At 44.1% G+C, this 18,390-nt stretch overlaps 1 protein-coding gene across 1 annotated transcript in view; it reads right to left on the bottom strand.

Moving 5' to 3' along the window:
• PKD1L1 (polycystin 1 like 1, transient receptor potential channel interacting) overlaps positions 1-18,390 on the bottom strand; it is a 129,827-nt gene that overhangs the window by 50,070 nt on the left and 61,367 nt on the right. Inside the window, exons 25-31 of the mRNA XM_084800090.1 lie at positions 17,553-17,795; positions 15,720-15,830; positions 15,443-15,597; positions 13,734-13,834; positions 11,590-11,782; positions 4,341-4,424; positions 1,533-1,740 (exon numbers count right to left, since the gene is read on the bottom strand). Coding sequence (XP_084656216.1) covers positions 1,533-1,740; positions 4,341-4,424; positions 11,590-11,782; positions 13,734-13,834; positions 15,443-15,597; positions 15,720-15,830; positions 17,553-17,795 — 1,095 coding nt within the window. The remainder of the gene's footprint in view (positions 1-1,532; positions 1,741-4,340; positions 4,425-11,589; positions 11,783-13,733; positions 13,835-15,442; positions 15,598-15,719; positions 15,831-17,552; positions 17,796-18,390) is intronic.

Raw genomic sequence — 18,390 nt, 5'->3', positions numbered from 1 at the left:
TCCTCAAACGAGCCAGTTCTTCATAAACTTTCTGGAATAGTGAGAGTACCCGTGAGAACCCTCCACCGTTGTCTTCCTCAGCAGGGCAAGAGACCTCCATGGAGGGCAGCATCTTCTACCCTTGGGCATGCTGGTGGGACACCAGAGTGGTGCCAGGGCTGGTGGTTGGGATGTCATGCCCACAAGGGACACTCTGAGGAAGCACAGTGGCCTATGCTTGTCCCTCTTCCTGCTGTCTGTCACACAGAAATCTTCAGCTTTGCTGTGTTATGATTTTAATCTTTCATTAAAAAATAGTAATCTCTTGTCTTTGAAATCCTGTCCTAGTCCAAAGTAATTATTTCTTTGAGTAGTTACTAGGTTTTTAAATTTTATCTTTCTGCTTCCAGACTTCTGGAAGTGTGTATGTGTGTATGTGTGTGTTTATCTAATGCCAATTAAAGATTTTATATTGCTTTCTTTTACAAGGAATGTAACTGCTCTGAGACATTTTCCTGGCCATCCTCCCTGGTCTATAATACCCTGACACACACCTGGGTCATTTCTGGGTGTCTAGCTACCCTGTAAGTCTATTGGCCAACCCCGTAAGTCACTACCCTGTGATGGTTCTTGCTTGGCTCTCTGGGGGAGCCACCCCTGTTCTCTTCCAGACTGTTAGGGCTATTCTTAGCCTCCTGTGAGCTAGCGTTCCCTTCCACATGAACTTTAAAATCAATAATTCCTGTTCCATGGGACATCTTTCTGAAATTACAGTTGATTTTATTAGCTTTACTCTCTTTCTTTCTTAGTTCTCCCACTCCCCTCTGTAAATTGGATAATGTGGTGGCTGGGTGTGGTGACATGCCTTTAACTCCAGCACTTTCAAAGAAGAGACAGGTATATTTCTGAGTTTGAGGCCAGCCTGGTCTGCATAGCAAGTTCCAGGCCAGCTAGGGTTACATAGTGACATCCTATCAACAAATACCTCAGCAGCAGCAACAACAACAACAACAACAGCAACAAAACAATAAAACCACCCCCTTTTTTTCCTTGCATGTCACAGAAGTGACTCAGGTGTGTTTCAAGATCTTATAGGCCAGAAAAAAAAAGTGTTTGGGAGCTATCATCGTCCTTGAAAAAAGAAAGAAAAGAAAAATAACCCTGCCCCATTCCCACTTAGCCCTAGGCTAGTCTAGGAATTTCTTTCTCTCTAGCTCCTTCTCTGGGTGGGCCACACATTCATTGTTAACATCTAGGTGTACAGCACACTTCTCAAGATCTAGAGACCCACTCAGAAGAGAACCGTCTCTGAAGCTGGTTTTCACAGTGAAGGCCGAAAGGGGGAAGGAGGCGAGGATCCTGGCCTTTGCTCTTACAAGTATGCAAGATGATGGGGGGAGGGAGGGAGATAACCATCATACCGGAAATTACAATGGACAGTGGTCACAGGAGAGTGACAGGACAACCAGACCATCTCCTTGTCACCTCTTGTGCCTATCAGGCCACCCACACTCTCAGACTTCACTAAAGGCTTTGCTAGGAGCTTGTGTTACCTTTGAGGTAAATTTGGCTGGTGAACGGAAGCCGGTGTCAATGACAACTGCATACAGCTGGTGGCCGGGTAGGATGTCTTCTTCCAGAAAAATACAACCAGGTTTCCTTTCCTCATGACAATTTACACATCTGCTTTTAGTCACCAGAAATCCATAAAGGACCAAGAAAAACACACTGAAAATGCCGGGAAGCAGGTTGTGAGGGAGCCTGTAAGCAAAGGAAGAGAAATTAACGGAATCTCTCGTGGGAGCTGGCATTGAAGAAGACGTATAGGCTCACCACGAATTCACAAGCTCGCGTCAGCCTTCATGGAAGTGTTTTCCAAACACCTCACACTGGTTGCATGGAAAGAGACGCTGAAAGTACAGAGCTGCCTGCGGCTAATGCCGGGCACCCTGAAGCCCCAAAGGGGCCATGACAATCCAGCTAGGGTGGCAGAAAGCTGCACCTTCCCGGGTCCAAGGAAGTTAGACTGGGAAAGTGGGGAAAAAAAAGAAAGAAAGAAAGAAAGAAAGAAAGAAAGAAAGAAAGAAAGAAAGAAAAAGAAAAAAAAAAGCCAGGGCCAGGCTATGGCCCAGTAGTAGAGTACCGGCCTAGCATATGTGAGGTTCTGGGTTTAATCCCAAGTGTGAATGTAAACAAACAATGGAAGAGGAAAAGCAAAGAAAGAAATAGGAGAGACACTCTTGATAATGCAGATGTGCCATCTGGTGCTCCTTCTGCTGCCTCCTAGCAGACCAGACACGAAACCTCGCGTTGTTCCAATGTGACTCTTCTACATTCCTCTGACCCCGTGAGGGGGCCTTCTTACTGGCTACCTGCAGCTTATCCTTACATGGTCCCTGCTGCTGCTGCTGTAGCAGTTCTGCCTTGGAGAGCAAGCACCCAGACCCCTCCTCCATGTAGACCCCATGGAGAATCGCCCATGTAAAGTCCCCTACAGCTGGGACATTAACATCCCTGGACTTGAGCTTTATGGGTATTTGATCACATTGCAGAGGGCCCGTGCTGTATGGGAAGGCGACCTCCCCAGCTTCCTGTCTCGTTATTCTGACTCCATCTAAGGACTGGGGTATGCTCCTGGTCCCTGATGGCCTTTCTTCTTCCAGACCAGAAACAGAACCAGGTCACACTTGCTCTCAGTCACACTCTGTGAACTCACAGGCTCCGGGATCCAGGCCATCCTCATTTCTCCATTACTTCCTGAATCCTCTCAGATGCCACCAGTGCTTCTGGGTGACTTTGGGTACCACTTTCTGTCTGTAGTAGGCCCTATTGCCCTATTTTTTTTTAACCCTTATTTACCCACAAAACATATTGCGGAAGCCAGGACTGGAACTACCGTACCCAAGCCCTGAGAACTGGCTGGTTGGAAACCTTCCCCAGTGTAGCATCGGTTGTTAGTAACTAATGATTTACTTGCTACCTGTAGCGGTTTGAATGAAAATAATTCCCATAGGTTCATAAGGAATGGTACTTCCTATTAGGAGGTGTGGCCTTGTTGAAGTAAGTGTGTCACTGGGGAGGGGGTTTGAGGTTTCAAATGCTCAAGACAGGCCCAGGGGCACTCTCTCTCTTCCTGCTGTCTGCCAATCTGGATGTAGAGGTCCCAGCTCCATCTCCAGCACCATGTCTGCCTGCGCGCCACCATGCTTCCCGTCATGATGACAATGGACTAAACCTCTGAACTATTAGTCAGCACCTATTAAATATTTTCCACTATAAGAGTTGCCGAGGACACCTTTGACCATGTCCCCTGGAGGGGGAGACCTGGTGGCACTCAGAGGAAGGACAGCAGGTTACCAAGAAGAGACTTGATACCCTATGAGCATATACAGGGGGAGGTAATCCCCCCTCAGGAACAGTCATGGGGGAGGGAAATAAGGAGAAAATGGGAGGGAGGGAAGAATGGGAGGATACAAGGGATGGGATAACCATTGAGATGTAACAAGAATAAATTAATAAAGGAGAAAAAAAAAAAGAGTTGCCGAGGTCATGGTGTCTCTTCACATCAATAAAACCCCTAACTAAGACACTGCCTATCAGGCCCACCAACTAATCTACAAGGTACCATGCATAAGGGAAGTACAGTTTCCTATCCTACCAGTGTGAGTGCAAAAGGTATTCAAAGCGGCTTGCTCTCAATTCTCTCATTTCCCAGGTTCTAAAAATGATTGTTTATTATTAAACAGTGGCTATGAACACATGGTAACTTAAAAAAAAATTATTTATTTCACAGTGCTCTGTCTGCATGTACACCTACAGGCCAGAAGAGGGCATCAGATCACATTATAGATGGTTGTGAGCCACTATGTGGTTGCTGGGAATTGAACTCAGGACCTCTGGAGGAGCAGTCAGTGCTCTCAACCTCTGAGCCATCTCTCAAGCCTCCCACATGGGATAACTTTTAAACTTATCATTTAAAATCAGGTAGAGGTTGTTACTGGAAATGAGACTAAGATAGTTCGTTTAAACTAAGATAAGCAAACTGTTGGGGGCGGAGTTAGTTACTTTTCATTGCTGTAGCTATTAATTAAATTGGTAACAATTGACCCAGCCTAAACTGAAATTTATCTGAACTTAAAAGAAAGAAAGACACTGGCTTCCTGTTGTTCACAATGCTTCTGCCAGTGGATGTAAAGTACAAACACTAATATGACATGTAAGAAAAATGGCCCTAATATCTGTGCTCCAGAAATCAGATGCATTACCTAAGTGCTAAGTGTAAGCTCCAGGGAGTGTGGGCATCTCTTAAGCAGTTCCCAGAACCCATGAAATGAAGCTCTGCTCTGGAAAATGGAACTCACCTCTGAAACTCAGAAACGCTGCTCACTTCCAAGGTGGCATCCACCTTTCTTCTTAGGACAGAGAAAGGCGCAAGGCGATGGTAGCTAGAAGGGGAAAGCAGATCAGAATGTCAAATGTGGGGTAGGTACAGATGTGCGTGACTGGACAGTAAGAAGTCAGGGGAAAAAAAAGAAAAGAAGCGCCAATCAATCTGATGTTATAATGTAGCCCAGTTTGCCATGTCTTCATGTGTGCCTCTCTGACAGAGCTCAAGTCTGGGTATTAGGAGGCAGCTCCCCCAGGGACTGTCCTGAAATGTCAGGCACCAAGGTACACTGCCACCTACAGGCAGAGCAGCAACAACACAACCCTTCCTGAGACTCAGGTTGGAGCCTCATTGTGGACTGACCTTTGTTTGCTTAAGCATTCTCCTGGCCTTACATGTTTCCCATCATTGCTAAGCCTGCCTGGATGGCTACTAGGAATACTATTTTTGTAAGACATTAAATTGCCTCCTCTTTATCGTCCAGAAAATGGTTTCTGCATTTTCTCCCTTTGTGCCCCTAGCTCGTGAGGAAGGAATTACTATGTCGTAGAGAACAAAGGATTACTTCCATGTATAATTTAATAGCAAATAATGCTGGGAAACTGAAACATTACCAGTAACTTCCCATGGCACCACATTATTGTAAAAGGCTGCTACAAAGCCATAGTAATAAAAACAGCATGGCGTTGGCACATGTGTATACACACACATACACACACACACACACACACACACACACACACACGCAAACACACACACACACAAACCCCATGGAGACCAATGGGTTGAAATAGAGAATCTAGACATAAGTCCATAAAACTTCAGCCAGTTGATTTTTGACAAGGATACAAACCAAAATGTACATTGAAGGAAAAAACAAAACCAAAAACGGCACCTTCAATAAATAGTGCTGGAAAAACCAAGTGCCTGCAGGTAGAAAAATGAAACTAGGTTCTTATCTCTCTCCCTTCATGGAAACTCAGCTCCAATTGGATTAAAGATTTAAATGTACAGCATGAGATTCTGAAACCAGTGGAGGAAAAGCTAGAGGGTATTTTTATGTTGTTGTTGTTGTTATTGTTTTTGTTTTTTCACCTATTTTCTTTTTCTAATCTTACCATAGCACATAATAATATATCTTAATAGCTTTGTTTTTGTTATTTTTGTATGCATATAAACTATTAGGGCTTCTTTATGACCTTGTACTTAGCTGTCATTTTCCTTTGGATCTTTTCCTCCCTCTAGAAAATCTCCTTTCTACTTTAAATCTAAGTTCCACATTTGATTTCTTCTAGTTATTTTTATTAATTTATGCAGATTACCTCTCAATTTTTATCCCCTTGCTTGTCTCTTCCCATTCCTCCCTCACTTCCTCTTTTACCCTATTCCCCTCCCCTAGGTCTGTGACAGAAGGGGACCTCCTCCCTTACCATATGGTCACAGCCTATCAAGTCTCATCTTGGTAGCCTGCCTATTCTTTTACTACAGGGTATTCTACAAGATATGGGCTAGTTTGCATTCCCACCAGCAATGCAGGAGTGTTCCTCTTTCTCCACACCCTCGCCAGCATGAGGTGTCAGTTGAGTTATTGATCTTAGCCATTCTGATGGGTGTAAGATGGAATCTCAGTGTCGTTTTGATTTGCATTTCTCTGATGACTAAGGAGGTCGAGCATTTCTTTAAGTGTTTCTCAGCCATTTGATATTCCTCTGTTGAGAATTCTAGTACAACCACTTTGGAAAGCTATCTGGTGCTTTCTCAGAAAAATGGGAATAGGGCTTCCTCAAGACCCAGCTATTCCACTCCTTGGAATATACCCAGAGGATGTACTACCACACAACAGGGACATATGCTCAACCATGTTCATAGCTGCCTTATTCATAATAGCCAGAACTTGGAAACAACCTACGTGTCCCTCAACAGAAGAATGGATAAAGAAACTGTGGTACATTTACACTATGGAATACTACTCAGCTATTAAAAACAAGGAATTTCCAAAATTTGTGGACAAATGGATTGAACTAGAAATTGTCATAATGAGTGAGTTCACACAGAAGCAAAAAGAGCTAAATGGTATATACTCACTTATATCGAGACACTAGCCCAAGGTGTACGTCCCCATGAAAAACTGTACCTACCAGAATAATGGGTAAGAGGGGAGGACATCCTATTGAATCTTTAGGTGTGAGAAGCCTGGGAGAAAGAGGAAATGGAAGGATCCAGTGGGTCCTGGAAAACTACAGGCGAGTCTGGGCCCTGGGGTCCTCCGCAAACTGTGGCAACAGCCAAGGAAAAAATAGGCAGTAAAAACCTTGAACCCCTACCCGGACTAGCCGATGGACATTCTCCACTGTTGAGTGGAGAAGAAGATCTAACTCTCACACAAACTCTGGTGCCCCATATTTGATCATATCCCTTGGATGGAGATGCCTGGTGGCACTCAGAGGAAAGATAATAGGTCACCAAGGAGAGACTTGATACCGTATGAGCATATTCAGGGGGAGGAGATCCCCCTCAGACACAGACATAGGGGAGGGGAGTAGGGGGGGGAAGTGGGAGGAAGGGAGGGATGGGAGGATACATGGGATGGGCTAACAACTGAGATGTAATATGTATAAATTAATAAAAATGTATTAAAAAAAAAAAAAAAAAAAAAAAAAAAAAAAGATATGGGCAAATGTAAGGCCTTTCTAGATGGGATTCCAGTCTCTCAGGAAATCAGAACAACAATTGACAAAGGGAACCTCATGAAGTTAAAAGGCTGTACAGCAAATGAAACTATCAGCTAATTCATGAGGCAGCCTATAGGGTAGAGAAATCTTCGCCAACTGTCATCTAGCACGGATTAGCATTTAGATAATATTTTATGGGACTCTTGATCACAAGGATGACTGGGTCTCTGACTCTTGTGACTGCTTCTTGGGACTCTTCTCCACTGGTTGGGTTGCTGTTTCCAACTTCAATATGATAGCTTTTGCCTCATCCTTTAATATCTTATTTTGTCATGTTTGGCTGTTATCTATTAGAAACCTGTTCTTCTCTAATAGGAGACAGAAAAGGACTGGATCTGGAGAAAGGGGAAGAACGAGGGGAGTAGAGACAGGGGCAACTATAATCAGGAAATATTGTATGTGAAAAGAATCTATTTTCATTAAAAGACAAAATGAGAAAACAAAGGTTAGGTAGCTTAAAAAATATCTAGATAATACAAAGAACAAAAATTCTAAATATTAAGAAGACAAAAAATGTGATAAAAATGGGCTCTGGATCTGAACAGATACTTTTCAAAAGAAGAAATGCAAGTGAACATTGAGAACAGTGAGTGTTCACCATCCTTAGCCATCAGGGAATTGCAAATTAAAGCTACTTTGAGTTTCTATCTCCCTCCAGTCAGAACGGCTGCTATCAAGAAATCAAATGACTCTTGGGGAAGCAGAGGCTGGTGGATTTCTGTGAGTTCTAGACCAGCTTGGTCTATACAGAGAGTCCAGGACAACCAAGGCTACACAGAGAAATGGGAATGGGTACAGTTACTCTGGAAATCAGTGTAGAGACATCTCAAAAAGCTAAGAGCAGAATTACCGTATGACCCAGCCATAGCACTCTAGGAATAAAGTGTCTAGAGACTACGACAGAGAAGCCTGCAATATCCATGCACACTGCAGCTCTACTCACAATAGCCAGGAAACGGAAACGTCTATCACTTGATGAATGGATAATGAAAATATGTACACGAACAGGGTGGATTCTATTCAGTACACACACACACACACACACACACACACACACACAGAGAGAGAGAGAGAGAGAGAGAGAGAGAGAGAGAGAGAGAGAGAGAGAGAGAAGAATAGAAAGAAAAGAAAAGAAATTTGCAGGAAAATGGGTGGAACTGGAAAATGTTATATGCATGTGGTAAACCAGTCCCCAAAAGACAGATGTCTTGTTCTCTTTCATGTATGGATTCTAGCTTTATTTTTTTAAACTTATTTATTTTATTTAATGCATATGAGTGCTTCATCTGCAGAAGAGGGTGTTAGATCACGTTATAGGTGGTTGTGAGCCACCATGTGGTTGCTGGGATTTAAATTTTTAGATTCCCATGTTCAGCTGGAGTAGGTGCCTGTAGAGACCAGGAAGCAAGAGAGGAACCATGAGAGGTGACCGCAGGAAAGGTCCCAGAAGGGACAGTAAACCATATGAACATTGGGAAGGGCAGTAGGGAAGAAATAGTTCAAAGGGGGAGATGAGAATATGAGGAAAGGTAAGGGTTGGGCCAACCAAAAAATAAGAACTTAAAAAAGGAAATGGAAATTTATTACTTTATAAACTAAAGATGTAACAACAACAACAACAACAACAACAACAATAATAGTAGTAGTAGTAATAGTAGTAGTAGTAGTAAAATAGTTTGAAGTGAGGATGCTGTTTCTAGAAGTGCCAAGTGTGGCACACATCCCTATGGCCAGGGAGCCCCCAGAAGTTCCCAAAATGATACAGACTATTACCATTGCTCTTGGTTACATGTCAGAATTAGATGATAAAAACCTACTGCTGAAGACACTATACACTTAAAATATACAGAAAAATAACCTGGAAGCTTCCTCCTTGCTGGCTAGCGTTCACAGTACTAGGGGTATAAAGTCATTAGTAATCTTTCCAGCTGTGGTCCCTGAACCATCTACTGCTGACCCGCCAGGTAATACATACCCACTGATGCAATACTGGTAGGACTGCTTTAGGGGTAACCACTTTCTGATTGGATTTGAGGCTTTCTCCATTGTGGGGAACACATCCTGGTATTGTAAAGCTGGTAATAAGCCTATGTCTAGGGACTTTACAGACCCTAGAGAGGAATGTGATACTGATATTTTGCTGAGTGGAGTTATCAAACTGCCTTCTTAATACGCATGTTTATAGACATAGATTAGTGTTGTTTCAACATTGGTCAGAGAAGCAAGGGGTTGCCATGAGTTAAGGCAGTGAGTGTTAATGCAGAAGCTCAGAAAATGTTGAGAAGTGACTGTTGGGTGCTCAGTCTTAAACAGGACATCTACACGACCTCCTTTAGGGCCCAAGAAACATTGTGATGATGGAGATGAGCCATAAAATACCTAGGAACACTCTGAAATGCCATCTTCTGGACAAGACATGACCATTGCAATCATGTATCTACTTGCATAAAACTCCAAGGAAAGGCTGTCTTCCAGACACAACAGGACTGATGCAAATATGAATTCACAGATGCTCATATGAACATGCACAGGATCTACAGAGGTTCAAGCCAAAAGGAGATCCCAGTGCTGAGAGGGTAAGTGGACACTGTACCTTCCCTAACCAAGATGCTACCTTAGCTGATAACCACTTGCAAAGGAAAATCTGTTTTTTTTTTTCAATGGAGTTTCACTGGGTATATAAACTACACTTAGGGGTTTGAACTCAGTTGTATTTTTGTATATTTTGTTGTCTTTATTTGGGCATTTTTTTAATTTCAGTGATCTTGTGTGTGTGTGTGTGTGTATGTGTGTGCATTTTTGCTGTTTATTTGTTTTATTCTTGTTTGTTTGATTTTGTTATGTGCGTGTTTATTTTCTAAAGAGAACGAGAAAGAAGGTGTGGAACTGGATGGGTGGAAGGCGGGGAGCTTCCGGGAGGGGACGGGAAGGAGAAGTCCCAATCAGAACATATTGTGTACATTTTTAACTAAAACAAAAAACAAACAAACAAAAAACAAAAAAAAAACCCTCTCTTACATACAAACAAACAAATGAAGGGGAAGATGGGGAACCAGGAGTGAGAGGTGGATAAGGGGGTAATGCGGGATTAATATGATCAAATGCTTTTTAAATGAATGAAAACTGCTCAACACATCATAAGTAAGAGATGGCTGAAAATATCACCCAAGTAATACAATTCGAACATGGTTGACTCCTGGTGCCGTAATTGTTCTTGAGAGGGAGAAGATTGTTTCTGTACTAATAATTATCGAATCTCTACTCCGTGGAGAAGGTAAGGGCAGCACAAATGAACGGACTAAACGACTGTAAGATTGGTCAGTCTATGCCTAGGTGACAAATAATGTCCCCTTTAGTGATGTGACCCGGATATCCTGAAACGACCATGAAGGCTCTGTGTCCACGCAGAGATGTCTCTGTCCAAGTGGAGCTAATTTTCAAACCATGCCCTTGGGTGGGGAAGTCCTCAGCACACAAGGGGATGCTATGACAGGGACTGTAACAGCAGAAAATCCACCTGCCTGACTCCAGTGTACACACTCACAGGATGCAAGCACGTCTGTGGTAAGGTGTCAGCTGACTCGTGTGCCACTCTCCTGCCGACTCATTTCTCGGTGGGCACCAACTACCTGCGACATGCCAGTCATTACAGGTGGCTCAGGCAGGAGCCCCAGCCAACACCAGCCCCTTCCCTTGGGAGCCACAAGACTGACATGCAGACAGATGTAGCAGGCGCATTCTGTTAGGCTAGTATCGATCAAGACTGCTCAGCTTTTGTGAGAGGACACTGCTCACAGAAGGCCTCAGGGATCAACACAAATGTAGAAGAAAAGGGGGGAGGGATCATTTGTTAAAACTCCCAGGCAAAAAGAGTCAAATGGTATATACTCACTTATATCGAGACACTAGCCCAAGTGGCATGCACCATGAAAGTCTTCACTTACCAGGAAAGTGGGTCAGAGGGGAGGACATCCTATTGGGACTTTAGGTGAGAGAAGCATGGGAGAATGGGGAAACAGAAGGATCCAGAGGGTTCTAGAAACCTACAAGAAGAACATGGGTGGATCTGGGCCCAGGGGTCCTGCTCAAACTATGGCACCAGCCAAGGACAATATAGGCAGTAAACTTCGAACTCCTACCCAGATCTAGCCAATGGACAGGACATTCTCCACAGCTGAGTGGAGAGTGGGGTCTGACTTTCATGCAAACTCTGGTACCCTATTTTTGACCACATCCCCTTGATGGGGAGGCCTGGTGGCACTCAGAGGAAGGATAGCATGTTACCAAGAAGAGACTTGATACCCTATGAGCATATACAGGGGGAAGAGGTCCCCCTCAGTCACAGACATAGGGGAGGGGAGTAGGGGGAAAGCAGGAGGGAGGGAGGAATGGGAGGATACAACGGATGGGATAACTATTAAGATGTAATATGAATAAATTAATAAGATATTTTTAAAAAACTCCCTGGCTTCCTTCAAGCAGTACTCATACCTGCAGTTGACCTTCTCAGGAGAAGTTCCTGGTTGTGGAGAGGGCCCTTTAGACCGCCATTCTCTCTTGTCCCAAAACACACATTGGATCCACTGGAAATGCACTGTGTAGTTTACTGCCCCAGCAAGATATTTGTTTGGAGGTCTCCTGTCATAATCAGCATCTAATAGGGACAAATATCCCACACTGGCTCCTAGAAAAGAGGGGAAAACACGTCAATTAAAACACGTGACCTTTGCAGGGGGCATACTCCATCCCCAGTGCAAATGGAGGGGCTCATGGGGGGCAGAGAGACAAAGTGGGAAGGGCGTGTCAGGTTCTGGCCATGTCCGCTTTGGTGACTTTAGAGTAGATGAAACACAGCCCGACTTTCATTTGTGAATGACAGAGTGCCTGGGAGGAACACTGTCGCAGCGCTGCCATGTTCCAAGTCCTTCCTGGCATCCAAAACGAAGGGGTTGCCTCACCCAGGCAAGCAAGGAGCCAGTTCAAGCCCCTCCTCAGCTACCAGTCAAACCATGTCTGCTGCTTCTCAGACCATCAAGTACTCTCAAACACTTGGCTGCTGGGGACAGCACAGAGATTGTCTTGGTTTCGTCAGTTGCCTTCAGATAAAGTTTGATGTTTAAAAGTAAAAGTACTTAACTTTCTTCATATTTAAAGTTTTCTTCTGAGACTTTTTAAAAAAATAAATGGTTTTGTGACAATTAGATATTGTTAGACAACTAGAGTTGTTTGTAAAACTATGAAATTGATAGGGAGGTAGCAAGTGGGTAAGAGTGCTTGTTGTGCGAGCGTCAGCACAGGAGGCCAAGTACCCAGAACCTGCATAAAATGTTTGATGAGGTCATTCATTTGCTTGTATTCTAGTGCTGTGGGGATTAGAGACAAGATGATCACTGGGGTTTGCTGGCCACCAATGCAGTCTCAGGTTCATGGAGAAACCAAGAGAATAGAGCAGGACACCAGATGTCTTTTGCAGACTTTGAACACACACACACACACACACACACACACACACACACTTGTACACCTGACCACATGTGTGCAAAAACCACATAATCCATAAATTTGTACTATACATTTTCACAATAAATAGGCAGGTCAGAAGATAGATAGATAGATAGATAGATAGATAGATAGATAGATAGATGGATAGATGGATGAAATTGGACCATTCTTTATATTACATGCAATAATAAATAGTTGGTCAAATATCTAAAATGCTAAAGCACTATATTAGTATTTTGTGCCAGTGCTAACTGACTTGTAAATAATGTCTCTTAAATCTCCAGATATTAGGCATTGATTTCTCACAATGGCCCCAAATCTAAGAGTTTTCCTCATCGAAGAAACCTCTCTTTGCAACAGCTAGTGACAGCCACAGAAACCCAGAACTGGTCAAAATGCAGTGAAGAAGTGATGGTGGAGAGTCCATTCCTAATTGATGCATATACAACACAACTCCTGCACCTAAGACTCAAGGGACCTTGTGGAAGAATGGGTGGGAAGACCGTTAGAACCAGTCTACCAGGAAATCTACTGTAAGATTATGTCTCTTAGAAACGGTGGCGAAGCTTCACCCAGAATACTTCAACAACATGGCTGCATAAATTAGACCCTAAGAATGACAACACCAATAGAGCCTGCTACATGGAAGTGGGGTAGTCTCACCAGACTCCATGTTTAGACAGAGAACTACAGGCAACTAAAAAATGATCAGAATGAGAGAGTTGGTCTTCCCCAGGGATGAGTCATCTAACTGCTTATGCAACGCCAAGCAGTCAGCCTTGAAATATATATACATACCTTAGCACTAGATGGACTGAGACAGTTGTATTTATATATTTAGGCATTTGTGTTTACGTGTGTGTGCAGCAATAACAAAGCAAATAAGGCCATAACTTGAAGAGAGAGGAAGGAGGAACATGAGATGAATTGAAGGGAGGAAGAACGGGGGAAATGATATAATTTTAATTAAAACAAGGCTGATAAATTTGATCATTAAAATGGCTTAAGTTGTACATGGTGGTGAAGACTTGAGTTGACGCAACAAAGAAAGAATGCACTGCCAGGCACGCACAGGCCACAGAACATCCCCGGAACACAAAGAGAATGAGAGTTCAAGCTGAGCAGCCACTGACCTTTCCATGGAACAGCAGGAATGTACATTTGTACAGTCTGCTCATGCCAGAAGTAGAGCCGCTTCACAAGAAAGTCAGAAGGCGTGGCTTTCTCAGAGAACCTAGGGGCAAACATGGTATAGTGAGATGCAGCTATTCCTGTTAATGTTACTTATGCACTTTGCAACAAGCATCCTTTGCCCTAGAAAGGGCTAGCTGGAGATAATCAGGGCTAAGAAGAACCAATGTGCTATATCCCCTGGTATACTGTCTCTTAGTAACCACCCTCCACCCAACACATACTTTATCCCTTATGTCTGTAACCAAACCAAACCAAACCAAACCAACAACAGTAACAAAACAAACACAACCTACATCAGGAAAAAAGCAACAGTGACAACTAGCTCTCTTTGTGGGACAAGAACAAACACCTAGTTGTATGCTGAGGAACTAGACAGAACACAGGTATGCTTATCCGCACTAATGCTATGCTGTCAGGAAGTGTGGAATCGGCAAGTGGGGGGCAGAGGCTCGAAAAAGTCCGGTAAATGGAGTTCCAAGCACTTCTCTTTTGTGTGTGACTTTGAAGAGTTAAGTGAGAAAAAGATCAGACTCTTGAAGCAAATAGAGCCCTTAAAGCATCTTGATGGTCCAGCTCACTTGGAAGGCAGAGTTAAGACAGTGAGCTGAGACTCAGCTGTGCATGGGGGATATCCACACAGTGGAGACCTAACACACACCTGTGCTCCTGAGTCCCCTCCAGCCGGTTGAGGGACTCACCTGGTCAAGCAGATGCAGTGGAATGGCTAACATCTGCCTAAACACATCAGAGAGGCCCAGGGCTGCTTCTCCCAGAAGTTACTGACCCTCCCCACCTGCCACTCAGTCACTACGGTAGCTTCTAGCAATGTCTTCAGTCTGAGAGTGCGAAGAATCTCCAATAGCCTTTCCACCCAGTCAAGCCACTAACTGAGACCAATCTAATCTGGCACATACAATGTCATTGAGAAAGAGGACTAATATATCAGGTCTCATTGGGAATATAAATTTGAACATATTTTCTCCTGGGAAAAACAGAGAGCCAAGAATCAAGTGAGGGGAGGGAACAATAGAATACTTCTTGCCCAGGCCTGTACTGTGGTGTTATCAGACTTCTACATGAAGTCATGCATAGTATGACTGAAACTCAGGGGTTTCTTCTTCTAGTTAACACGCAGGAATCCAAATTATTGTCTTAGAGAATGACTCTCATTATTTCTTTTAAAACTAATACACTTAAAAATATTTATTTATTGTGTTTACAATGTTCTGCCTGAATGTGTGCCTGCATACCAGAACTCATTATAGATAGTTATGAGACACGATGTAGTTCCTGGGAAGTTGAACTCAGGAACTCTAAAAGAGCAGACAGTGCTCTTAACCTCTGAGGCATCTTTCTAGCCTGAAATGTCAACCTTTGAAATCCTTTCTTTTTTTGTTTTGTTTTGTTTGAGACAGTGTTTCTCTGTGTAGCCTTGACTGTCCAGGAACTTGTTCTATAGATCAGGCTGGCTTTGAACTCACCGAGATCTGCCTGCCTCTGCCTCCTGAGTGCTGGGATTATACACTCTCAATCACACACACACACACACACACACACACACACACACACACACACACACACACAGGCCTTTAAGGACACACCATCATGTTGTCATCTCACTTCCACTGTAGATGCCACCCTCACACACCTGACTAACAGCATGATGGGAAAGGCTCTTGTAGCTGGCTTAGAGAATTTGATGCTTATCTGTAAGGATTCCTGGGGGTTTTCTGAAAGCCCATTGAACCGGTGGACGTTCACCTCGTCCCGAAGCAACACAAACCTGGCTGCATTTCTCTTGTGCTGTCATTGGAAAGAAAAATTTAAAAAAAGTCAGGCAAAGTTTGTTTTTGGAAACAAAAGTGCATCACAAAGCAGCCAGACCAGCCTAAAGAAAGTGGAGGCAGCAGGACAGCTGTCTTTACCAGGCAGTCTTCCTCCCCAAACTCCACAGTCACAGGTGTCTCCAGTCGTCCTCTGAAGATGGGTCTCCGGCTCTTGCAGCTATAGAGCCGAGGGCTCATGACACTGCCCACCTTGGGGAACAAAGAAAAGGAAGCCAACAGTTGACTCAAAAGAGAAAGGCAGGCATGGTGAGGCACGCCCTGGAGGTAGAGGCAGACGGATCTCTGTGAGTCTGAGGCCAGCCTGGTCTTCAGAGTGAGTTCCAGGGCAGCTGGGCTACGTAGAGAGACCCTTGGTCAACACATAAAAATCAAAACAAATAAAAATAAAGAGAGGGAGAAAAAAAGCTGGAAGCAATCAGAGCCATACTCTTTCTAGGTCTGATCAAATAAGTTGGACAAGGTAGGTTAGCAGGATGTGTGTGTGTGTGTGTGTGTGTGTGTGTGTGTGTGTGTGTGTGTGTGTGTTAATGCTTCTTGTATGTTTCCCTTGCTAAAATGGTAACTTTGAAAGTTAAAAATAAATGTTAAGAGCTCTAATAAAAAAGAGGTATCTGGGAAGGGCATGCTGGTACAAGCCTTTAGTCCCAGCACTCGGGGTGCAGAGACAGGGAGGTCTCTGTCACTCCTCTGCCTATAAAGTGAGACTCTGTGTCTTTTTTTTTTTTTTAGAAGGGGGAGAGAAAGGAGAAGAAAAAGAAGAAGGATAAAAGAGGGAGAAGAAGGAAGAGGAGAAAGAGGAGAAAGAGGAGAAAGAGAAGAAGGAGGAGGAGGAAGAGAAAAAGGAGGAAAAGGAGGAGAAAGAAGAGGAAGAGGAGGAGGAGGAAGAGGAGGAGAAAGAAGAGGAAGAGGAAGAGGAGAGGAGGAAGAGGAGGCGGAAGAAGAGGCAGTAGTGCCCATTGGGCAGAGCTGGGTGGGAAGGCAGAGGATATAAAGAGCATAGTGCACATGACTTCTCTGCCTTTCATGACCAATGTGATCCATTGATTCAGGAGCACTTGTGGATTCTGAAAGTAGATGCTCACACCCAAGTTTGGAGACCTGGGCCATCTTCCCTGCACTCCATGCCCTTAACCAGAGCTGGCCTGCATACACCTCCCTGTTAGTGTGGAGGAAGAGAAGCTCCGGTGGCGCTTCAGAAGCTTTGCTCTCTTTGACTTCCTACGGCATAACCACTCCTCCATAGGTTCCGGCCCTACAGTCCCCAGAAGACTCAGATTAGGAAACCCCAAGGTGAATACTGATGAATCCGCTTATCAGAGACCGAGGCGTCTGCTAAGATGTTTCTGGAGAAACTTGCGAAGACAAACAACCAAAACAAAAAATAGAAATTCTGATACGTGAACACTCAGCGAGCCCGACTTCAGAGACCTGGGACATCTTCTGCAAGCAGCCAAAGCTTAACTCTGAGTGGCCCGTGGAGCCAAATGAATGAGCTCAAATGGCCAGCATTAGAAAGGACATCTTATGCTGGAAGCTGTTTTAATTAACAAGACTGTGAGAAGCCCACCCACCTAACCAGGAACGGACACCACACAAACAGCTCCTGAGTAAGAGGAAGCAGTTCCCCTTACCCCTCAGTCTTGCCCACAGTGCCTTTTGTGGTCTAGTTTATGTCTTCCCTTTCTCTGTTAGGTCTTGTCTCTGGAAAATCCACTTCCCCCAGTTTGTCAGCAGCTTTCTAGAGTACACCTCGGACACGGCAAAAGTGATCTTTAGCCGCCTCCAGCGGCTTCTCTTTTAAAATTAAGATGATGGACAAGTGTGCCATCTTGCTCTCCTTCTTTTTGGCATGACAAGAGTCACTGAAAATTTGAAGCCACCGTTAGAAGCAGTAGAGGCCAAGTCCTGTACCTGCCCAGGAGCTCGTCTCACTGGATACGGACTCTTCATGAAGAACATGAGCTGGCTGATGTAGCATGCACTCTGCGTTCCCTCTCGAGTGGTACTGTGCAAGGCTAGATCACCAGGGAAATGTACCCGGATGAAGTCCAGATTCTGGATAGAATTCTGAGGGCTCTGATGGAGACGGGTCCAGAACTCCATCTGCCCAGTGTTTATGTGAAGCTGATGCTGGCGGCTCAAGGAGAGACAGGCCTGCAAATACAGGTCATGGTGAGGGGGGGACTTGCAAGGTAAAGGAGCAGATGGATACAAAACATAACACTGAAAGCACAAATGGCCTTTTCCTGGTTTGCTGCATCTTCACTGATGTTTTATTTGTTTGTTTGCTTGTTTTTAAAGATTGCTACGCTTCTTTGAGCTTCCTAGTGCATAAAAAGGGTTTTGACAGCATGATTACTTTTAAAGATCCTTAGGAGGTTAGTTGGTGTGTACACTGCTAGTTCAGATGGGAGACATCTTCACGCGTACACGTGAGCAGTGATGACAAGTTCCAGATTCAAATCAGTATAGTATTACTTGCTCAATAATTTCCAAAGTATTTTGATAGCTATTAGTTAAATAAACCAGCCAACCTGGGTGGAAGGGATGGCAGATGGGGGGAGGGGAGGAAAGCTAAGCATTTAACACTATCGCACTGCCCCCTCAGAACATCGGCTGCTTCATAAGATTAAAACAAAGAGGCTGAGACAGTGTCTCTAAATCACTGCAGCAGAAATAGGCGAAATAGATGGCTATGTGTTTTAGCAGCTCCCTTTAAAGCTAATGTGTACAAGCAATCACTTGTGTG

Source organism: Acomys minous, assembly GCF_964271855.1.
Source record: "Acomys minous genome assembly, chromosome: 10".
Lineage (NCBI taxonomy): Eukaryota > Metazoa > Chordata > Mammalia > Rodentia > Muridae > Acomys > Acomys minous.
The sequence above is the reverse complement of the archived record's forward strand: the minus strand, read 5'-3'. Positions and strand labels throughout refer to the sequence as shown.